Source organism: Pyrus communis, chromosome 9 (assembly GCF_963583255.1).
Source record: "Pyrus communis chromosome 9, drPyrComm1.1, whole genome shotgun sequence".
In the NCBI taxonomy this organism is placed as follows: Eukaryota; Viridiplantae; Streptophyta; class Magnoliopsida; order Rosales; family Rosaceae; genus Pyrus; species Pyrus communis.
This window is the reverse complement of record NC_084811.1, coordinates 53,303-77,191: the sequence shown is the minus strand read 5'-3', so window position 1 is coordinate 77,191 and position 23,889 is coordinate 53,303. Positions and strand designations below refer to the sequence as shown.

Below are 23,889 nucleotides of genomic sequence, written 5' to 3'. Positions count from 1 at the left end.
ATACGTATATCTATTTTTCTGGGAAGTATACAGGTTTTACGGCGAGGGGTTAGTACGTATTTATTAAATGGTTTTCGAAAAGCTTTGTTTTTGCCCACTCACGCTTTTGTTTTGCGCCCCTCCAGGTTCTAGTTGACTAGCAGGTTTGGTGGTTTCCCAGAGGACTTTCCCGGCATTTTTGACAGACGATCACCAGCGTAGGGCCACCTTCGGGTGTACTATTGTCGCATCATTTTCTTTTGGACTGCTTTAGGCGTTATGCTCTGAACTTAGCGTCGCACTTGTTATTTCTTTATGTAAAACCAGTTTTTATTCATTCATATTACTATTTCCACTATTATTTTATTCGCTTCTGCACTGTGCACATGGTTACGTCACTTCCACGTGACGGCCAGCAGGCCCTGATCTCGGTCGGGGTGTGTCATGTTAATTATTTTCTGTATCAAAGTAAGGACATGATTGGAATATTGAAAGCTTCACCTATTTGGGCTTCTCACTTTATATAGGAAAAATTAGTATCCGGTCTTTAGTTACTAATGTTCTTTGATTGAAACCTTATTGGTTTTCAAAATTTGATCAAGGTCCCTAACATTAAACTCCTAACTAATTTTCAATTCAAAACATTTCCAAAATAAAAAATAAAAAATTTGAATAAGTTTGTACCCCTTAATTTTTTATAAAAAGGTTTCCATTTTTTTAATCTTATATGTACCCATTCATGTAATTTTTCAAATTTTTAATCTTAAAATGTACCCATTCTTAAATATACCAATTTATTGTAGTAAAATGTTATTTATTTATTTATTATTATTTGTTATATAAAATCTATTCAATTTTTTTTCTAATCCATTTTTAAACTTATATGAGTACATTCTTTTTCTTAATTTGAGAATGTATCCATGTCAAATTTAATCAAGGAAATTTACTAATGTTTACTTAGCCTAGTATCTATTATTTTTTGTGTGGTTTTGAAGAATGTACCCATATTTTGGTACAATATTTTTTTTGGTAATTTTGATGAATGTACCCATATTTACACACACACACACACACACAATATAATGGAGAGTATAATTTATATTTTAATAATTTTAATCCACAAATTATGGGTTTTTTATATTTAAAATCTCATTAATACAAACAAATATAAATTTCAATTTTTAATTTAAAAATTATAGTAACCTACATAAAAATACATTATCACATTAATTTCAGGAACTTCGATCAAAAATTGAAAACCTATAAGGTTTCAGTCAAAGATTATTGACAATTAGGGACCGTATCCAAAGTGTCCCTTAAATGTAATTGCCCCACTTCAACTAATATCGAGACATTTTGTAATAAAACTTTAGACCTGACAGATGTCACATCCCTGCCCAGGCCCCGACCACATCCCAGGCTCGACTCCATTGTAGCACTATATTGTTCGTTTTTGGCCCCGACCACGCCTTCACTGTTTTGTTTATTGGAACTCACACTAGAACTTCCTAGTGGGTCACCCATCCTGGGAATGTTTTCGTGTGAACTCGCTTAACTTTGGAGTTCCAATGGAACCTGAAGCCAGTGAGCTCCTAAAAGGCCTCGTGCTAGGTAGAGATGGGAATATACATATAAAGCTTACAGGATCCACTCCCCTAGGTGACGTGAGATGTAACAATCCACCCCCCTTAGGGGCTCGTTGTCCTCGTTGACACCCTTCCGACCAGAGATTAGCTCTGATACCAAATTGTCACATCCCCGCTCGAGCCCCCACCACATTCTGGCCGCGACTCCATTGTAGCACGATATTGTCTGCTTTGGCCCCGACCATGCCCTCATGATTTTGTCTATGGGAACTCACACAAGAACTTCCCAGTAGGTCACCCATCCTGGGAATGCTCTCGCGCGAACTCGCTTAACTTTGGAGTTCCAATGGAACCCGAACCCAGTGAGCTCCCAAAAGGCGTCGTGCTAGGTATAGATGAGAATATACATATAAGGCTTACATGATCCACTCCCCTAGGCGATGTGGGATGTAACACAGAGGTTTGTAATTATGAATTTTTATTTATTTGAATTATCTTTAAAACCACTGTTTACGAGGGTTTGTAGGGTTTTAGAAACTCAAACGACGATGTACTCATCGTCAAACTGTAGATGATGCAATCACGAGCATTTGTATATATATATATATATATATATATATATATATTTCTTCACATATTGCATTTGTAAATTAATTATTGTGATTTTTTAATGTGATTTGGAATTTTTATGGGAGATTATGTACTACTATGGCGATTGTAGTAACTAGTAAGGTTTTTCTTTAGTAGTTTAAAATTATCAAATTAATTTTTTTTCTTAACAAGCGACACGATAATGATCTTATTAGTTAACATGTTGACTCAAAATCCATTATTTTAGTGCCATTTTGGGTCCAATCGTTGAGTCGTGCAAAAAATTGCAAGGTCTACCCGAAGCCGCGTGCTACTCATATTTAACCATTAAACTTGGCCTAACAATTTTCAATCTCTCTATAATAAGTGGATTACCTTGTTTGTTAGGTATTATTCTTTAACTCACTGCGTCCTGAGCTTAAACTCTCCCATATGAGGATCTTCTCTATATCCTCTTTGTGAGGATCCTCACATCCTAAAAGTTCAGTACATTGTGCAGCCAGTTTTTGTTAGGTACTATGATTTTTGACCGTATGATGTATGATAAGTGGTTAGGATGTGAGGATCCCTAGGATCCCCACAATTTGGATCAGGATGGTATCCATATCTAACTCTCCCTACCTCCTTTGAGTACCTTTAGTGTAGATTAGTGTAGCATGCATAGGTTTAGAATCATTTTTATTTTGTGCAAAATATCTCCAATAAAAAAATGTCATTGAAAAATGTGTACTTATGGAATACATTTTATATATATTTTTTTGAACAAATGATATTATCTACATTAAGAGAGAGGAGATGTGCTTAGTCTCACAATATGCTAGCAATAATATGATTTAAACTCATCTTGACGATAATTGAATGTAAAATCTCTTACTTATAAGTGAAAAAAAAAAATAACTAAACCATAGTGATACCTTTTATATTTTTGTTCTTGTTACTCAAATACTTCTCACTTCAAAAAAAAAAAAAAAAAAAAAAAAAAAAACAACACGTGCGTACACATGAATCTCTTAATTTGATTACAAATATCGACGGTAGGAACTAGCGACGTGTGGGCATTTTTGCTGAGTTGACCAAATAGAAAAAGAAAAAGAAAATACGAACGTTTGAGCTGACGGTCAAAGTGACGGAGGATTTACATTTGCAGCTATTTCGCCACTTGGGAATAAATTAAACGGTCACGGACACTTTGTTAGTTAATGATACTTCTTGTTTTTTTTTTTTTTTTTCTTTCGGTAAAATGATACTTCTTGTTCGGTGTAGGTGGACATAGATCCTCTGGAAAGCTCCAATATCGGGGGTTGGCTCTGCTTCCTACTTCCTGCTTCCGCCTTCAACATTTAACAGTCCAAAATCTCTGAATCAGAATTTGTGATTCGGCCACAGATGGATGAAAACGAGGACCTGTTTTCGTCCCCGAGCTTCTCCGCTCCAAAGCTATTCCCGGACTCTTCCTCTTCCTCATCGGAAGATGAGGACAACGTCGTCTCCCTCCACTCCACCTCCAAACGCCTCGATTACATGCTCCAATTCCTTGACCGCAAGCTGTCCGTCATCAACGACGACGACTACAACAAGAACAACAACAGCAGCAGTAACTACAACAATCATAATAATAGGAGCAACGCCTCCGAGGGGAACTGCTTGTCTTCGCTTCCGGAGTTCGTGGCTAGTGGGGGAGGGACTGGGATCTTCAAAGTCCCGATTCGGGCGGCAGTCCATCCGAACCGGCCGCCGAGGCTGGAAGTGAGGCCCCACCCGCTGAGGGAGACTCAGATAGGGTGCTTCTTGCGGACAATGGTGAGCACCGCGTCCCAATTGTGGGTTGGGACGGAGTGCGCCGTTAGGGTTTGGAACTTGAGCGATCTGTACTCGGCGGCAGGACAAGGCGAATCAGGGGATGAGGAGGCGGTGCCGTATAGGGAGTCGGTATGCACATCGGCTGTGATATGCTTGGTTGGGGATGAGGGGAATAAGGTGGTGTGGAGCGGGCATAGGGATGGAAGGATCAGGTGTTGGAAGATGGATTCGGCTCCTACTCCGACGAATCCGTTTAAGGAGGGCTTATCTTGGCAGGCTCACAGAGGCCCCGTTCTTTCAATTGTCATCTCCTGCTATGGTAAATTTATTTGTTTGTTTATTTATTTATTTATTCTACTGGTGCTGCTGCTAATGCTGCTACTACTACTACTTTGATCCATCTAGGGGATCTATGGTCAGGCTCAGAGGGTGGTTCCATCAAGATATGGCCACGGGAAGCTCTTGAAAAGGCTCTCTCCCTAACAGCCGAAGAAAGGCACATGTCTTCTTTGTTGGTCGAGAGATCTTACATTGAACCTTGGACCCAAGTTGCCGTCAATGGTTTCAATAACATATTAACTTCAGATGTTCGCTACTTATTATCTGATCGTTCTGGAGCCAAGCTCTGGACTGCTGGTTATCTCTCATTCGCATTGTGGTATGTCACCACTCTCAATATTCATTTTTTTTTTTTGAGAATAATGCCTACCATTCCTGATAAAAGTAATAAATTTGAATTCAACCATTCTTATTTTGGTTTTTCTGGTGCGAACTCATTATTTTTGTGTGTGTAAAATGTTAGGGAGTATTGTTTTGGCATATGGGTTTAAAGTTTTTTTCAGTGCCCCTTTGAATTATCTTATGCACTATGAAATGTTTTAGAATTATTAGTGAATGAGAACTGCAGAAACTACTAACCTTTTGTGACTTCAGACCTCTCCATAGCGATACTCTATTGGAACAACCTTTATCTAGTCACGAAAAGTTTCAGTTCCAACTTGGGCCAGTTATAATAGGAATAAACTCCACATTTTAATTAGTTATAATTTTTCTAGGTTCTATCTTAAAAAAACTTGCTTCCACATGGTAATAATTGTCAGTAAGTCCAAAAATATGCAATTCACAAATAAAAATTTAAGATGAAATGAAATATTTTCTCTAAAGTTGTTTGAGATAATGAGTTATTCTTTAGAATTGTTGCTACGTCTCTGAGCTTCCGTGTATGTAATAACTCGTCAACATGGACAACTTGTTCTTGAAGCCAATATGTTTCTAGCTTCTCAAGCATGTTTAGAGCTTCTTGGCATGAAACTTTAGGCATTAAAGATATCACTACATACATACATGCATTAGATATTTTAGAGACTAGGTTTCTCTTTTTTTCCAATGTCTACATCTTGGGAATTGACATGTTTCTATAGTAATGTAGATTATTGTATCTATACAGCTTTCATTAGATAACTAAGTGAAAGAACAAGTTTTGTAACGGCAACTCTATTAAGTAATAACCTCCCTGTAGTAATAAATTGGTTTGGTCCCAGCATTATGACTATATAGAGGTTTTATTGTCCGAATGATTACGTGTATGGAGGACTTTCTTCCTCTCTTTGTTTTTTCAAATTGGCAAGCGTTTCTACTGCAGAATGTTGAACTTTTTTGTTGTTGAATATTTTACTCAAAGTTTGAAGTTTGACCCCCGCCCGCCCGCCCGCCCGCCCGCTTCACATTTTTATAGAGTAAGCTGTGGGCACCTACAGTTGTAAGGGCAGGCTAAATAAAGTCATGTATTTAAGTTATGCTAGTAGTTTTCATATACAGGGATGCTCGTACAAGGGAGTTATTGAAGCTGTTCAGTACAGATGGTCAGATTGAGAATCGAGTGGACATTTCGTCAGCACAGGACTTCTCCGCTGAACCCATTGCTGGATCAAAGAAAGACAAAACACAAAGTTCTTTTGGTTTCTTTCAGCGGTCACGTAATGCCATAATGGGAGCAGCAGATGCTGTTCGTCGAGTTGCAGTGAAGGGTGCCTTTGGAGATGATAATCGAAGAACTGAAGCACTGGTGATAGCAATGGATGGAATGATTTGGACTGGGTGTACAAATGGCCTACTTGTACAATGGGATAGAAATGGCAATCGTATACAAGAATACCACTATCATTCTTCTGCTGTCCAATGCTTTTGTACATTTGGGCTACGTATATGGGTTGGTTATGCAAGTGGTACTGTCCACGTATTGGACCTTGAGGGTAATCTGCTTGGAGGATGGGTGGCTCACAGCAGTCCTGTCATAAAAATGGCTGCAGGAGCGGGTTTTATATTTACCTTGGCTAATCAAGGTGGTATATGTGGATGGAATATCATGTCCCCTGGACCTCTTGACAATATATTGTGCTCAGAGTTAGCCGGCAAAGAATTTACATATACAAGGATAGAAAATTTGAAAATATTGACTGGTACATGGAATGTTGGACAGGGAAGAGCATCTCAGGACTCACTTATATCCTGGCTGGGCTCTGTTGCTGCTACTGTTGGAATTGTTGTTGTCGGGTTGCAAGAAATTGAAATGGGTGCTGGTTTTCTTGCCATGTCTGCAGCCAAAGAAACTGTAAGTTTTTATTTTATTTTTTATTAATGAATTTTCTTGCCTAGAGAGTTGATAAATTGCTGCTTGGTGCCTGATGAAAAAGGTTCGATGCAAGAAATTTTGAGCCACATAGAATGCCTTAAGGTTAATCGTATCCAAAGGTATCTTTGAATGCTCATCAAAATGCCTTCCATCAAGGACAATGCTTATGCATTCTTTTGCATATGAGCAAGTTTCAATTGATACAACAAGCCTAGACGAAGATTATTGTTATTATAATAATGATGGCAATATGCATGTGTTGAGTTTATCTTTGAAATGCTTGTCAAACTGCCTTCGATGAAGAAAAATACTGATGTATGTTATTGTGTGTGATCATCAATCATTTAGTTCAGGAAGCCTAGGTCTAGAATTAAGACGATGAGGATGTTAAGGTTATAGCCATTTATATAAAAATCATTTTAAATTATTAATATTGGGCTCAAACTCTAAGAATCTATTTCCATCACCCAAATGCCATGCATTGTTTAGAGCACATGTACCACTGGTGAAGTGGACCTCTGGAGCAGCATTCTGTATCTTCTATGATGCAACCAAACACAAATAGTAATGTTTTTATTTTTAATAAGGCGATGCTTGAGTATTTCTTTACTTAACCCGTTAACCACAATTCTCTTTCCAATGAAAGCAATGGAATGGCTGTAACTTGATATTTTCTCACATGTTAGTATTGTCACTTGTATGGTTGACTAAATCACCTCTCGTCATGACTCTCCTTCATCTGTAGGTAGGGCTTGAGGGCAGCTCTGTTGGGCAGTGGTGGCTGGATATGATTGGAAAAACATTGGATGAAGGTTCGACATTTGAGCGCGTTGGGTCCAGGCAATTGGCAGGATTGCTCATTGCTGTGTGGTGAGTATCTTTTGACAGGAAGCTCCCTAATTCGTTGATTGATTATTTCTTCATCATTAAGGGTCTGTTTGGGTTTAAAATTTGGATTTGAATTTGGTTTTCAAATCCATTTATTTGATTTTTTTTTTTTGTTTGAATAAAATTCTTGGCTCCTAGATTTCATCTAAAGGTTTAGAAAAATATAAAAAATATAATCAGTTAATTAAAATGTTAAATATATAGACTGAAATTTAGTAAAAGAACAGTGATTCACAGTCTCACCAATTCAGAATTTTCCTTCGTTTCCCTCAATTTCTCAACAACCAAACACTGAAGATGGAGATTTGTGGGATTTGATTGTTGATTTCCCACAAATCAACCTATGTCCCTCATATGTCTCTCCCTCTTCTTGAGGTCACTTTGTAGAGAGAGATGGAGATTTGATCCATGATTTTGCATCGATTGCAAATAAAAATTGGAATCTGATCCGCAAGTGGAGAAAGGAAAGAAAGGGAGAAATACTGAGAGATGACAGAGAAGGATGAGAGAGATGGCCGGAGGGGAGAGAGAGATCATGAGGAACATACCTCTAATCGAGGGTGGTGAAGGTTTAGATGGGGGCATGAGTTCTGAGACGGTTCGATTGCAATTTTGTCATCGAGGACGTTGAAGAGGTTGAAGGATTTGTCAAATGACTGGTTCTCATTAATGCAGCCCAAATGACTAGATTTGGATTTAGAGACCCAAATTCAAATCCAAGTCCAAATTCACCCTTAAATCCAAACGGGCCCTAGAATTGATTTTCGTACCCTTTTATAGAGATTTTACCCTTGCAAGTCTGTCATCATAACTTTTCAGTTTTTTTGTCTTTGAGGGTGAGAAACAATCTTAGGACTCATGTTGGGGATGTTGATGCTGCAGCAGTTCCATGTGGTTTTGGGCGTGCCATTGGTAACAAGGTAGGGCTACCTCTGTTATGCTGATTTGTAGTGTGATAAAAATTGTGTTTGTGTTGCGATAATTAACAAAATGATTGCCAAAGATATAAAGGGAAAACGGAAAAGGAAAGATGAAATATATTAAAGTAAGGATCAACTTTAGTGCTTTGCATGTGAGTGAATTTTAATAGCTCTGTGCCTCCAGTATCTGTTTTGAGGTCAAGGTTCACAATTCCACCCACGAATAATCTCATGGAAAAATTAGTGTTAATACTGGTTATACGTCACAAATGAGATTTGATAGTTTTCCTGCTTATCCTATGAGTTCTCCCCTGTACTAGTGATATTATTCAATTTGGTGAACTTTATTTATTAATCTACTCATAGAGGGTAGAAACATCAGTATTCTGGTTCTAATCTACGTTTCTGCTCATAAGTTGATGAATATAGATCAGGAGGTGGTCAATTAATTTCATATATTTTTTAGTAGTCATTTAGATGGTCTCAATTTCTGGATGGAGATGAAAAGAAATTTTTTTTGAGAACAAATGTGAGGAGGTGAATTTTTAGTAGGATAAATTTTGTTTTGGGCATCTGTGGGATCAGGTTTTGAGTTTTTTAGAAAACCTATCTTCTTGGATTGGAAGGCTGTGGTTACTTACGAGATTGCTTTATTTTTTCCCATATTGTGCATCTTGATTTATCTTGACTTGCCCTGGACTGCTTGTTCACCTTCATTCTGCTGTATTACATTTTTACTAATATGTGTACTCTGTTTTCTATAAAAAAAATTTTTTTTAGGGGGTTTCTGTCTCCCATTGTGTTTTCATAAGCATGCATATTGCATACACACTGGTACACCTGTGCTTTTGTTCATTGTACTGTTGTGTTGCCATTTTCATTTGGTTATGACCAATATTAATTGGCTAAAGGTCGTTCAAACAGGGAGCTGTTGGTTTGAGGATTAGAATATATGGCCGGGTAATGTGCTTTGTTAATTGTCACTTTGCTGCACACTTAGAAGCCGTTAATCGCCGCAATGCAGACTTCGATCATGTATATCGAACAATGACCTTCTGCCGACCTAACTTTCTCAATTGTGCAGCTGGTACAACACTTCAACTTTTCTTCTATTGTTCCCTTGCCTTCTCAATATATTTATTTTGGTTTGTTTATAGATCTGGCTTGCCATTGATCCATTCTATTGCAGCTAGTGCTTCATCTGCAGTTCAAATGCTTCGTGGCACACATGTATGTGTAAAATTGGTAGAAGCACCTTTTTGGTTTTTAAGTTACTTGTTACAGGATCAATTTTCTTCCAGCCATCTTATAAACCATTGTTGGTGTCTTTTCAGGCTATTGGTAACAATTCTGCAGAAGGGATGCCTGAGTTATCTGAGGCAGACATGGTCATATTTCTTGGCGATTTTAACTATCGACTTGATGGTATATCTTACGATGAAGCTAGAGATTTTGTTTCTCAAAGATGTTTTGATTGGCTTAGAGAAAGGGATCAGCTCCGAGTGGAAATGGAAGCTGGAAATGTCTTCCAAGGAATGCGTGAGGCAGATATTAAGTTTCCTCCCACGTATAAGTTTGAAAGGCATCAAGCTGGTTTAGCAGGTACAGTTTACTGTTGCACATGTGATTCCTAAATTCATTGCTTTAGATGGGCACTAAAAAGTGAAAGAAAAAAAAGGGATTGGTTGAAGATTCTTTACTGAGTGCTGAGTAATCTATTTAGGTCATTTAGCAGTATTTAGTTATAACTTGTGTGTTAGGTGGTCTGTCAAGACTCAGTGACAATGTTTCTGTTTTTTGAATTACTAGATCGTTTCACTTTTATGTTGTATTGTGCTGTTTGGACATTTATGCTTCTGCAAGAAAAAGATAAGACATTTTTCAATGTAAGGCATTTGCGTTGCTTTTCTTCTGAACTCTAAACTCGTATTAATTGCATTCCTAAAGGATATGATTCTGGTGAGAAGAAGCGCACTCCAGCTTGGTGCGATAGAATTTTGTACCGTGACAGCCGCTCAGCGTCAGTATCAGAGTGCAGCTTAGAATGCCCTGTAGTGTCTTCAATCTCACAGTAAGTTTTCCCATTTCAAATTTCAAAGGAATAGGGTTAAGTAATTCCTACAGGCCTATTGTTATATGTTATGCCTTGTGTAACTTATGGATTGGAAAGAAAATAGTTATTGAGGCCAGAGGATCTCATCTCCTATGCATTTCATGCTCACGAGCATTCACATTGACTTTATTTTTAGTTGTTAGAGGCAAACTTTATTGGAAATAAATTTGTTTTATGAAATATGCAAAGTTCATGAGATTGGGTGGCAGTGAAATCTTTGATGGAATGATGAATGCACGAGTAACATGTGTTTCAAGTCTGACATCTTCTTTTATAGGTACGAGGCCTGCATGGATGTGACAGACAGTGATCACAAGCCTGTCCGTTGCATTTTTACTGTTGATATTGCTCGAGTTGATGAGTCTCTAAGGAGACAAGAGTTTGGAGAAGTCCTTAAATCAAATGAGAAAATCAAATGTATTATTGAAGAACAATGCAAGATTCCAGAAACTATTGTCAGTACAAACAACATAATCCTTCAAAACCAGGACACCTCCATTTTGCGTATTACAAATAAATGTGGCGATAAAGATGCTTTTTTTGATATTATTTGCGAAGGACAGTCAATCATTAAGGAGGATGGACCCACATCAGACTATTGTTCCTTTGGCTTTCCACGATGGCTTGAGGTAACTTCCCAAGCTTCGGAACAGTACATGTGCTTTTCATTCCAGTTATTGTTTTTGGCCCAATTTTCATTACAATAATTGAGTGTTTTGGTTGTGGAGGGTGTTAGTCAACATGGTAATTTTGCAGTGAAAAGTTGTTTGTATACGTTTTTTAGCTACAATAACCCATTAGGACAAGGAATGCGCGTAGGCATTGGAGTTTCAACGATTGGAGCTGTTAGAAATGAGTTGGAAGATACTATGCCAGTTTCTATCCTTGCAATATCATTTTTGGGTTTTTTTTTTTTTTTTTTTTTTTGTTTGCCCCCGCGCGGGGTGGGGGGGGGGGTGGTGAGGAAGAAAAGAAAGTGATTTTCTGCCATTAGAAAGGTGAATTAGACCACAGAAAGTGCTTATGAATTTGCCATTTTCCTTTTTCTGTAAGGAAAGTTAGGATTGTTCTATATTGAGAATTTAAGACTAAGATATGGATTTTAAAATCAGACTTGCACCAATGTTGGAAACTCGTGCATTCATCCTTCTGGGCATAACCATGTTTCATTGTTATCCGTAAGTTAGGAACAAAGTTTACCAAAGTTATTGTTGTTAACATGGAAATTCTTCTGTTTTTTAATTTTGTACACCAGACTACATTCTGGATAGCGTGCTAATGTTGTAGCAGTAGAAGTCGTGTTATTATTGATCATTTGATTCGTCTGTTGCATAATTAAATTGTTTCCATTTGGATCAGGATGTAACGTGGTACCTTGGTCAAACCTTGTTCTCTCCAACATTTAGTTGAAAATAATTTGTTAATTTTTTGGCCAAAGATAATTAGTCTTGATTCTGAACCAGGTTACTCCTTCAGCTGGCATTATCAGACCAGATCATATAGCTGAGGTGACAGTTCATCACGAGGAGCACCAAACCCCAGAAGAGTTTCTTGATGTTGTTCCACAAACTTGGTGGTGTGAAGACACCGGAGACAAGGAAGTCATATTGGTGGTTAAGGTGCGTGGCAGTTACACTACTGACACAAGACATCACCGTGTATGTGTGCGCCAAAGCTGTTCAGCCAAGACAAACCAAAACGAACCCACTGGAGACAGCACCAGACAAGCACAAGGGACGGTTCTTCGCCGGTCTGATTTTCAACACCTGAGCAGTTCCTATGATGTGGTTGACCATCTCTGGAGTTCGCGTAGTCCTTAAAGCAGCACACTAAAACTGGCTCTTTGATGGGCAGAACGAGTTTTTTTTTTATTAACCAATTCTTCAAGGATTTTGTTGTAAATAACCGAGAAACTTTGTTGAATTTCTAAGGTTTTACAAAATTTGATTTGTGTCCATGGAGCTGTGTTTCAGTTCAAGCGATGAGAGTCATTGTTTTCCTGTTTACGCCTATTATCAGTCCAACTGATAATATATGGAATTCATTTCAATTCCGAAGTGTACAGGTATAGTGAATTCAAAGCCGAATTTTACTTTGAGCCCTTTTTTGGGATGTTAATAATTGAATGCTGGTGGTGGTTGCTGTTAAATTCGTACCGTGGAAATTGCACTCGCAGGCCAATCGTTGTACTTATATTGGGAAGTGATTTGCACCTCTCATTATTCCTGAGAAATGAACAGGAGTTTGTAACAAAGAGAAAAGTGGTGTATGAGATCATTTCCCTTGTATATTTGATGCCTTGGCGGCATCGACAACATGGATTCCTCGTTTTCTTCCTCAAATGGTGGATTTTAGGTTTTGCAGATGATCTCTCTTTCTATGGCATTATTGTAGGGTAGTGTTATTTACATATTTTTTTACATCTCACACATTCTTTTTAATTTTTGTTCATTAATATTTTCCAGTTTATTTAATCCAATAGTAAAAAAAATGAGAGCGCCGTTTTGGTCTTACCGTCTTAGGTAGGCAGGATGTGCAGATAGAAACAATGGCACGTGCAAAAGGTATAAGTTGGACGGTGGTGGTAGGTAAGTGGTAACGAACACGGTGATTGGAATGATGGGTACGGGCGGACCCAGTCCCAGAGGCAGGCAGAGGGAGTAGTTACTCAGTGTCCCTAATCCCTCCCACCCTCGTCACGAAAGTCAGTCAGTCAGTCACATTGTTTTGATAGGGAAGAAGCGTTGAAACCAGAGGCATCTGTGAGTGTCTAGTGTTATTGAACTGAATGGCTGAAAAAGTACTAGTAGAGAACAAGCAAGTGATATTCAAGGGGTTCGTAGAGGGAACTCCAAAGGAGACGGACTTGCAAGTGGTGGTCAGCGCCACGACTGAGCTCAAGCCTCCTAAAGGCTCCGGAGCTTTTCTGGTCAAGAATCTCTACCTCTCTTGCGACCCTTACATGAGAGGCCGTATGCGCGATTTTCGTGATTCCTATATTCCTCCATTCGTTCCTGGCCAGGTACGGTACCTACCTTACCTACCTAACAATTGTCATTTCATTTCACTCATTTTTTCAATCATTCTTAATTTGTGTTTTTCTTCCTTCCTCTTATATACACACCCATAAATGAGTCAGCCAATCGAAGGATTTGGTGTGTCCAAAGTTGTGGGTTCTGATAATCCGACTTTCAAGCCTGGCGACTTGATCTCTGGGTTCACTGGATGGGAAGAATACAGTTTGATTTCTAGAACTGAGCAGTTGAGAAAAGTTACGCCAGACGGCGACATCCCTCTATCATTCCATGTGGGTCTTCTTGGTAATGTTATTCTTCTATCTCATCTTTCGATTCTTATGCCTACACTTGTTTGTTTTGTAAATCAGCATATATGTATATCTCCGCTGGAGAAGAATAATATCATCAGAATATTAAACACTAGTAAATCATCTGAATATTGACCTAGAAACACCTTTGACGATATTGTTTAGATAACTTACAAACGTAAAGTGCTTCGTTATATCTAAAGTGTCATTGTAAATAGTTGAAGACCTTAGTTATGGTTATGAACTTATGAAGATTGGATTGCGCATGTACTTGTCCGGTCAATCACTGATTATGTAATGCTGACCGACTAAGCAAGAGAATTTTTTTTTAAAGTACGAACCATTCATTTTTTATTTATTTATTACTCTGCACTAGATAATCAAGCATTAACATTTAACTAATGATAGTTTCTTGAAGGATTCTGAGTCATTTGATCACTTCTAACAACCAGCCGCAATTTCAGTATTCTAGTCATTCAGAGTCCCGCTTGTTTTCCTGGAGATTTAAGACGCTTCCATTTTTCTATTCAATGTATGCTTTAGCTTAGAATGTTGTATAACTGTGTCCAATTGTTCCTTTCCCCCTTAGACAGCAATGAGGGAGGATGCGAGGGACTCAAATCAACCCTGCTTCTAGACTAGTGTATTACACTATTACTGTTTTCGTTAGATTAAAAAAAATTAGTTTAAATAAAATTCTTTTGTTTAGCTCTTAAATCAGTAACCAAACAAGAATTTCTTGTTACAGGTATGCCAGGTTTTACTGCATATGCAGGATTCTACGAGGTCTGCTCCCCTAAGAAGGGGGAATGTGTTTTAGTTTCTGCTGCTTCCGGAGCTGTTGGTCAGCTTGTTGGCCAACTTGCTAAATTGCATGGCTGTTATGTTGTTGGAAGTTGTGGCTCAAGCCAAAAGGTAAGGTCTCATTTGTGTTTCTCTGTTAGTTATGTTGATAGTTTGAGACAATATATTTGAATCATATTTCATAAAATAGCGCTGACAAGAAATAGAACTTAATTGGGACATGTTATTTGCTAGGTTGATCTTCTGAGGAATAAGCTTGGGTTTGATGAAGCTTTTAACTACAAAGAAGAGGCAGACCTGGATGCAGCTTTGAAAAGGTTAGTGATTGAGTTATGTTGTATTGAGAGTATAACCCATGTTGCGAATGTAAAACCTTCCGATACAATGATACAATGATATAAGGTTTTGGGTTGGATGCTTTACTTTTAACTTGGCATAAAATAGCCAATCCACGTATGAGCCCTCGATATAACTGATCCACATTTTTGTTCAAGCCTAGTTGCACTTGAGCTAGGGTGAGGGGGCGTGTTATGTTGAAGATGTTTACACTTGTGAACATGACGATATTTGAGACTTTGGGCCATTGTCAAATGAAGATGTTTACACTCAGTATGTTATGTTGTTACAGGTACTTTCCACAAGGCATTGACATTTACTTTGATAATGTGGGAGGGGACATGCTTGATGCAGCAATTGTGAACATGAGAATTCACGGTCGGATTGCTGTTTGTGGAATGGTGTCTGAGAAAAACCTCTCTGATCCCCGAGGGATCCGCAATGTATTCAATCTGATATCAAAGCGTATCAGGATGCAGGGATTCCTGCAAAGTGATTACATACACTTGTACCCACGCTTCTTGGAACATGTCATTAGTTACTACAAGCAAGGGAAGATTATTTACATTGAAGACATGAATGAAGGCTTGGAAAGTGCTCCATCTGCTTTTGTAGGCTTATTTGCGGGAACAAATGTTGGTAAGCAAGTTATTCGTGTAGCCCACGAATGAATGATTCGCCTTTCTCTCTCTCTGCTGCTTGCACTGTTATAAGAGAGAGAGATGGCCAAGTTGAGGCAATTTACGTACAGCCTTGAATAATTGGATAGTTATAAATAATTTGAGTTTCTGAATGTGGTTTGTAAATTTTGTGAAGTCACCTTGCTCATGCTGTGGCATATTGAACTTTATGTATGACAAACTGCGGAGTTTTAATCTAATGTCCTCCTTGATTTTCGATGTGATGTAACCTTAAATTGTGCTTTCACTGTAACGATTTTTAAGTTGCACATTGTGGAAGAATAGAGTCCTACATGCCATATCGAGCATATGACAAAAAATAGTACAATTTATATAGGAGATATTCCACCCTAATATCACTAAGCCATTTTGTGATAAAACTCAGGACTTAATAATATGTGGTTAAGTTGGGGGGCAATATCGATAATACAGGTGGTGGACTTGTATAGGCTTGAAAAGTTTATTATGATATCATAGCATGTTATTATTTCAACCTGTCTTGGGCTTGATTAATTGAACAGTCTACACTCGAATTTTCTTCCTAGACAGAATGGGCCCAAGTTACGGGCTTGAACATCCTACTGAATGACTGCACATTTGAAAAGATTGGTGTTGGCTCCAAAGAGTGGATACTGACTGATTTGACCAGTTCTCGATGTAGGAATTGATTTCCCTTGTGACTCTATGTGGGTTCACTCGTGAGGAGACGTGTTGGAAAATAGAGTCTCGCATCAGGCATATTACAAAGTACCACACAACTTATAAATATGATTTCAACCCCTAAGATCACCTAGCATTTTTGTAATAAAATTCAACAGCTAATAATGGGTGATTTTTTTTATTTTTTTAAAACATCGACGGTACGAGGAAATTTTATTGATATGAAATAAGAAATTATATATAGTCCAGAAGAATATAAACCTTACCCCTCAGAAATTAAAAACACAAATTACAATAAAAGAGGAAGGAACATAAAACCTAACCCCTCTTAAATAATAAAATACAAAAGAAGAGAGGGAACATAAGGCTAAACCCCTTAAAACTAAACCTAGAAGGTTATAACTTGCAAAACAAGCTGCAAAACAAAGAGCCAAAATGATTGGGAAATTAAAAACACACATAAAAAAGGGGAGACAAACATGTAGGTAGGAATGCCTAAAAAATCCGAATGTAAAAAAGGAAGAGTTGCTAAGGGTGGAGCCGCATGCCAAACAAGTAAAGACGAGAGCATCCCTAAATTGACTAATTTATCGGCAACCGCATTCCCTTCTCAAAAAATATATGCAATGAAAACCTATGTGTTGCAACTGGGAAGAACAATTCTTCCAACAAATTCGTAGCTGCCAAAAAGAAGAAAAAAATGAGCTAAAAGAAAAACAAGATACCACACTAAAAATGTCATTTTCAAACCATAAATTTTTGGGAAATAGACAAAAATGATCAATTTTCTTAATCTTGGGATAGAAATAGAACAAACCAACCATGCACAAGCCATACACAATACCAAAATTACTAAAATACCCATATAAGTACTCAAAGCCCCCAACTTATTGTATTACTTTTCTCATTTGGAAGAGAAAGGATGTTGAGAGAGTTATGTGAGCTCTAGATTTGTGGGTTGAGTGACCTCCAAAATATCACTTTTGTCAAGGAGGTGTCTGCAATTCCATGGTCCAGAGTGTTGATTCAAGATTCCTCACAAAGGTAACTATCATCCCCTTCTTTCCGAATCTCTCCCACCAAATTCTAGAGATCCAGAGATTCAAGCTCTTGAAATTTAATCTCACGGCTATAAGGGTCCCTTTAAAAGTTATAATAATTGTAGTTGTTGAATTAAATTTTAAGAATCCGAATCGCCGGATCCGTAGGGGATTTCTTCCTCATCCACTCTTCTCTTGGTACTGTTCCGTGAATTGTTTGGAATATAGTGCTTAGATTTTTGTGCTGTCATTTATGCATCCATGTATCTAAAATTTCATCAATGCTCATGTATATTTGTCTGTATGTGTGCATGTCTTTATTAATGGATGCATGGGAAAAATAATTGCATGAATCCGGATCTCAGTGCTGAAGTTAATAGGATTTGGTGGGAGAGATCCGGAGAGGATCTCTTCCTCATCCACTCTTCTCTTGGTACTGTTCTGTGAATTGTTTGGAATACAGTGCTTAGATTTTTGTGCTGTCATTCATGCATCCATGGATCTAAAATTTCATCAATGCTCATGTATATTTGTCTGTATGTGTGCATGTCTTTATTGATGGATGCATGGGAAAAATACTTGCATGAATCCAGATATGAGTGCTGAAGTTAATCAATGGTCTTCCTTTGTGTTGCTTGGTTCCTCCCAAACATGAATGTAATGGAATTTTTAATAAAATGTGAGGGAGATATTGATTGAGAGAAGGTTCCAAGCGAAGCAGAGGGCTTCATCAGCAACCCCACTGTGAGTATATCCCTGGACCTCTGCGTGTGCTCGTTCTGTATTCTTTGCTTGAATTTGTGTTGAATTTGACTGCCATAAATATTCTGATGAATGGGATGATGTATGTGTCGATGTGAACAGATGAATGCTGCTGAATGCATGATTCAGTCGAATAAGCGAGCTTACTGGATATTTAGGGCCAAAGTGCTTCCAAATGCAATATGCAAAAACCACACAATAAAATTTTAATTAGAATAAAACCCAACATAAAATACTGATTAGTGCTTTAGTTAACGTTTATAGCTAGACATATTGGAATGAGGTTTATGATCACATCATTTGTCCTCTTAGAGTCAATCATTCCTTGATAGCATCATATGACAACAGTAGGTACATAATGAGTTAATGTTTATCAGTGGTTGAATCCTTCATAATTGCCCTTTTATGTGAATGAATCTTTGTGATCAAATAGGGTCCCCTCCATCGATGCTTGTGTTTCCCTTGAATTGACTTCAATCTTGTATTTAATACCCATAATTTCTATATAGGCCGAATGTCTTGACAAAGAATTGAGCAGCCATTAAGCCTTTTCTTCTTCTCGTTATAGAATGTAGCCTGCTCGATGGACTTGCACTTAATTTCTGCAATTATGAATGGCTTTGTTGGTGCATTGTCATGTGATTTAGCAGATTCTAACTTGGTGTGAACAACCCCTTGCAACATGTCTGTTATGATGAATTCCATCAGCTTGGTTGGTTTCTTTGCCGCCTCTTGATTGGGCATGTGTGCCATATGGACTTGAGTTAAAGCAAGTTCTGGAGAACTCTCAAGATCATCAAGGGTTGTTTCCTCCCTTGGGCGTGAATAAATGGCAAATTGCTCCTCAATTTCTGCACTAATATCCTCTTGATCATCAAAACTTTTCCCACAGTTTAATGCTTGAATATGAAATCCATGATTGATTATTTCTATGTAAACTCAGTTGATTCCAACAATTTCGAGAGTTTGTCCTCTACCAAAAGCTCGTGGCACATTAGACTGCTCAAAATAGTGCTTAAGATGCTTTTGCAAACTTGGGGGTAGAACTCTGAATATGGATTGTTCCAATTTCTTTTTGAGTCATTTCTCACATTGATATGCTCTTAGACAACCCATGGAAAATATTCCCTTTCGAACACTGCAAAATATCATGGGTCTTCACATAGCAAAGTGCTCAAATTATGGGTTTAAATCCATAAAAACCCCATTTTGCATATTTGACCCATAAAGACGGTTCTTCTAATTATATATTGAATCTAGGAAAAGGAACAAATTCCATCGTTGCACAAATTATAACTTAAAAAATAAAATAAATAAAAAGTTATATACAAAAATAATTAACTAAGAATATGATAAACACAAATTATTTAAAACAATTCCTGGCAACGGCGCCAATTTCTTGATAGGATTTTTACCACCTACAAAAGTAGGGATAAAAATACTTAAATACTTGCAAGAGTACAAAGTAATTGTAGTATAGCCGGCTCTAACAAGATCGTTCTCCACAAGGATTGAATGAATAATTTATGTTAACCAAATCTTAATTAATTATTTGAAAACAAAGTTTGAAAAATGGTGATTTTATGACCTAAAACATTAAAAACGAATTTAATTAAAACAATTAAATAAATTGGGAAAGTAAAGAAAACAAAAGAAAATAGTTTTGAAAATATATTTAAGCATTAGGATTCCGCCATCATCTTAACAATCCTATGTAATTTTTCCAATTACTTATGCCTTATACATGCATATTTGAAGGTTAGGTTTTCCTAAAGTATATCCTACTTGGAACCTCCAACATATAATGTATATCTAACATGCAACCCATCCATGATGTCTAGATCGAATGTGAACATGCAAGACTCATTAAGTTATGTGAAAACATTTTGAAGGACCATATAACCCTTAAGACGTGTCGTCCATTCTAAAAAGTTACACATATTAATCACAAGAAGCCTTGGCCAATTCCAGGGATAGCCCTCTGTGAAAATTACATCAAATAACTTTTCTAAATATCCTAATGGTGGCTAATCAGTTTCAAACACGGTGATTAATAATTCAAAACATGCATGCATAATATTATAAGCAAATTGAAAAGAAACTACATATTTTTGCTAAGGCTCGTGGCCTAGCCCTAGCAAACAAAAATTAGTTACGAACAATCATAAAACAAAATATTAATGAAAATAGAAAAAGGATAGAAAACACCTTGAAAGAAAAATACAAATTGTCAAAGCCTAGCACAGTATTAATGCGTTTTTCCCCCTCTCATCTCCTCTTACCTTAATGGCTAAAAAGCCTTATTTATAATACTACAAAATAAAACCCTACTTAGAAAAGGTCTTGGAATAAAATAATAAAACATCAAATAAAAGGTTTCCTCTTTGCACTGAAATTTGGAATTCTCAGAAAATTAGACTTTTGACCAACCAAATCAACTTCGATTTGGTTCCAAAAGGTCTCTTTTGAAAGCTTAAGTCATTCCTAACAAAACCTCAGAAGGAATCTTCCTCAAAATATGTCATTTAGACCTCCAAAATACCCAAAATATCCAAATGGAAAGTTGCGTGCTGGGCCTTTATTTCATTGCCACAGTCAAACGACTTAGTAGAAAAATCTTAAACTTTGGTACAATCATCTTGAAAGACTCACGGATATCCTCCAATTGGAATCACTCAAAAATTCGTCCGTTTGATAACTTTTTGCTCAAGAGGAAATCGAATGTCCTATATTGGAAATATAATTCAAAGTGTCAAAATTCTCACAAAATAACCAATAAATTAACACTAAGATTAGGGTAAAATATATAGTATATTATCAACTCATCATTGAGCACATATCTATGAGCTAGGATTTCAAAGAGAGAAGTCCAAAGAGAGGTGAGAAGAGTAAGATGGGTTTTGGGTTGACCTCACATCTCTGATTTCGAATACAAGAATGTCAAGAGAGGTGAGAAGAGTGAGGTCGGGATTTTCGGGGTTTTAGATTAGATCTGTGAGTTATATGTATTGTTCTGCCATAACTAAACACAACAATTTGTTCCATCCTTAAAGATAGGATGTTTATACCATATTTTATGTTTTGGCTGGTAAATTCCATTTTTTTCGGGCAACTGAAGCTTTGGCAGACATAGTAAGGTGGGGTGTTTGGTTCCAAGTTCCTTCATCAATGATTTAGGGAATAAATGGGTTGTTTGTAAGATGAATTAATACTTAGAAGTTAAGTTAGAGTTTGTGTTTCATGTTGGGGCCTATGAGTTGTGCAATAAATTTTAAGTTTTGACTTGCTTCAAAACTGGATGGAAAAAGTTCTGGTTCAAATGTCCAATTGCAGAAATTTTTGAAAAATTTCCCCTAATGTGCATGTTGTGTGCATATGGTGTGCATGGCTACATCTTAATATGAGAAGTGAGAATGTTCACTAATTATGATGTACGTATGTTGTGCCTTGAAATTTAGCGAGTATATCCACAACCTAGCTGGCCTTGGCAAAAAACAAAATTAAGAAAAATATTAAAGGACGTTAAGGGTCATGCGTGTCCATGAAATAACGACAATGAGTATAATGTTTCCACGTGCACGGTTAAGTAGTGGTTGATATACGTAACAAGATTTTTCAAACTGCCACTTTGACCTTATATACGTAACAATTATGTTTTTGTATCTACTATACCAATAGGTTGCCGTTAGAGTTTCTTATTAATGCAAAAAGAAGCTCGTTGCCCGATCTCCAATTCTATGCATATCATGTGCATGTGGTGTGCATATAGTGTATATGGTGATGACGCCACATGTGATGATGTCATTTTTGATTTCAAAGAGAAACCTATGAGCTCTGAGTTTTTGGGTTGGCTCAGATATGTAAGCATATTATGTGCATGTCTTATGCATGTCACTGGAAAGAGAGGATTTTTAATGGGATTTCCAAAATTTAGGTTCAGGTCAAACATTTGTAAACTACAGATTTTAAAGGGATTTTCCAGAATCTAGGCCCCCACATATCCCTCAACACTATTAATTGCATGATGCACGTATTGATAATATACCAAATTTAGGATTTTCTTTGAACTTATAAGGATAAGGCGTTCATCGGCAGAGGAGAGAGAGAGAGATTGTAGTAGAAAAAAATGGTGTCTTTACTTTTTCATAATGAATTTTCTTCGATATTTGAAAATTTTTTGGACTGTAGATTGGTTTTGACCCAGATGAGTTTTGAATGGGATTTCGAATTTGGAGAGAAGATGATTTGAGGAAGAAATTCCCAATCTGTAATCTGCAACTGCAAGTGTCACATCCCGGCCCGGGCGGGACTACTTCCCGGGCTCGACTCCACTACCGTAGCACGATATTGTCCGCTTTGGGCTTACCATTCCTTCACGGTTTTGTTTTTGGGAACTCACGAGTAACTTCCCAGTGGGTCACCCATCATGGGATTGCTCTAGCCCCCTTCTCGCTTAACTTCGGAGTTCCTACGGAACCCGAAGCCAGTGAGCTCCCAAAAGGCCTCGTGCTAGGTAGAGATGTGAATATACATTTAAGGATCACTCCCCTGGGCGATGTGGGATGTTACAGCAAGCACAAAAATGTGTTCATTTTCCAAAAGGACTAATTAGCAAACACAAAGAATCTCCAAATAAATCATTAAAGGGACTTATTTATTTATTTATTTCCATTCTTACAAGTTTCAACAAATTTCTATTGCAAAATTATCATTTCCAGCCAAAGCATATATAATCAAATATTCCAACTAGGATTTTCATTATCTTTCATTAATCTAAGAACAATCAATAACTATCAATTTTAGAGAGAGTAGAGATAGAGAAATCAGAAAATGGGAGGAAATAACCCATTTATATACGAGGGCAATTAAGTCATTTTAAGGTGTAAAAAAATTGTACTTTTGTCATGTTGTTGTGCATGGCCTATGCATATTCGAAAAATCTTGTTTTTGTCACAAGATTAAAAGAAGGGGTCATTTTTATCTATTTACCTAAATTTTTCTAACCTAGCGCATGAGCAAACTTCACAACAAAAACATTTGATTAATTTACCGTGCCTCCCTTGACCTCTACTTGCTCGTACCAACTACCCCTTCCAACCCATTATTGGCTTGATGAGCAAACTCCACACCAAAAACATTTGATTTGGGGTGTATTCAATTGGGATTTTGAGATATTTTAATTCTTTTAATAAATTTAGGGGTATTCAATTAGGATTTTAAGTGGATCATCTTAAATTCGACTTGTATTCAATTAGGATTTTAATGCAGTTTATTAAAATCCTTAGAAATTGGGTGTATTTAATTAGAATTTTAAAGAAGTTTATAACATTTCAGGTATATTCAGTTAGAAATTGATTTTAAAGAATTTTAAAAAGTTGAGGAATTAGAGGGAATTAGAGAGATTTCTTAGTGTATTTTAAGTATTAACAAATCTCACATCTCCCATGAGATTTTGAGGGAATTGAATCATAATTTTTATATAAATTTCTACAAAGCAATTAAACTCTATAAAAAATTATAAATCCATTAAAATCTCTTAAATTTCCAATTGAATATGCCCTTAAACACTATGTTTGGAGGAATTTTAAAATGAAAAAAAATTGAAATGACGAGATTTTATTTTTTAGAATTTGTGAAATTTGTTGTTTGGTTTAACCTAAAAGAACAGTGAAATTGAATGCAAAATTTGTTATTTTTAAAATTTTAATCATAGAAATTAGGAAATGACATTTATTTATATAGAATTTAAACTTGAGAATTGAAAGTATCAAAT

General features: G+C 36.9%; 2 protein-coding genes across 3 annotated transcripts; both read left to right on the top strand.

Moving 5' to 3' along the window:
- Window positions 1–3,370: 3,370 nt before the first annotated feature.
- On the top strand, window positions 3,371–12,656 carry LOC137744683 (type II inositol polyphosphate 5-phosphatase 15-like). 2 transcript variants are annotated; one of them, XM_068484454.1, is made up of 11 exons: window positions 3,372–4,275; window positions 4,362–4,614; window positions 5,775–6,567; window positions 7,334–7,458; window positions 8,312–8,396; window positions 9,321–9,483; window positions 9,586–9,626; window positions 9,731–9,998; window positions 10,344–10,467; window positions 10,787–11,138; window positions 11,973–12,656. In XM_068484454.1, exons 1-11 carry the CDS (start codon window positions 3,543–3,545, stop codon window positions 12,327–12,329), a joined length of 3,294 nt encoding a protein of 1,097 aa, XP_068340555.1. In that variant the 5' UTR covers window positions 3,372–3,542; the 3' UTR covers window positions 12,330–12,656. The 2 variants fall into 2 exon arrangements, with proteins under 2 accessions (XP_068340554.1, XP_068340555.1); XM_068484453.1 differs by having other exon boundaries at window positions 3,371–4,275; window positions 9,321–9,626.
- A 338-nt stretch (window positions 12,657–12,994) lies between these two features.
- On the top strand, window positions 12,995–15,871 carry LOC137744684 (2-alkenal reductase (NADP(+)-dependent)). Its single transcript, XM_068484455.1, has 5 exons — window positions 12,995–13,531; window positions 13,649–13,829; window positions 14,583–14,749; window positions 14,873–14,955; window positions 15,267–15,871. The coding sequence occupies exons 1-5, from the start codon at window positions 13,298–13,300 to the stop codon at window positions 15,643–15,645; spliced, it is 1,044 nt and encodes a 347-aa protein (XP_068340556.1). The 5' UTR covers window positions 12,995–13,297; the 3' UTR covers window positions 15,646–15,871.
- The last annotated feature ends 8,018 nt before the right edge of the window (window positions 15,872–23,889 follow it).

Bases quoted from the DNA above. Each gene is read 5' to 3' on its own strand.
- LOC137744683 (XM_068484453.1), top strand. From the start codon at position 3,543: ATGGATGAAAACGAGGACCTGTTTTCGTCCCCGAGCTTCTCCGCTCCA. The intron at 7,459-8,311 runs GTGAGTATCTTT...TTTGTCTTTGAG, and splicing joins GGATTGCTCATTGCTGTGTG to GGTGAGAAACAATCTTAGGA. The intron at 10,468-10,786 runs GTAAGTTTTCCC...CTTCTTTTATAG, and splicing joins GTAGTGTCTTCAATCTCACA to GTACGAGGCCTGCATGGATG.
- LOC137744684 (XM_068484455.1), top strand. From the start codon at position 13,298: ATGGCTGAAAAAGTACTAGTAGAGAACAAGCAAGTGATATTCAAGGGG. The intron at 13,830-14,582 runs GTAATGTTATTC...TTCTTGTTACAG, and splicing joins ATTCCATGTGGGTCTTCTTG to GTATGCCAGGTTTTACTGCA. The intron at 14,956-15,266 runs GTTAGTGATTGA...ATGTTGTTACAG, and splicing joins CTGGATGCAGCTTTGAAAAG to GTACTTTCCACAAGGCATTG.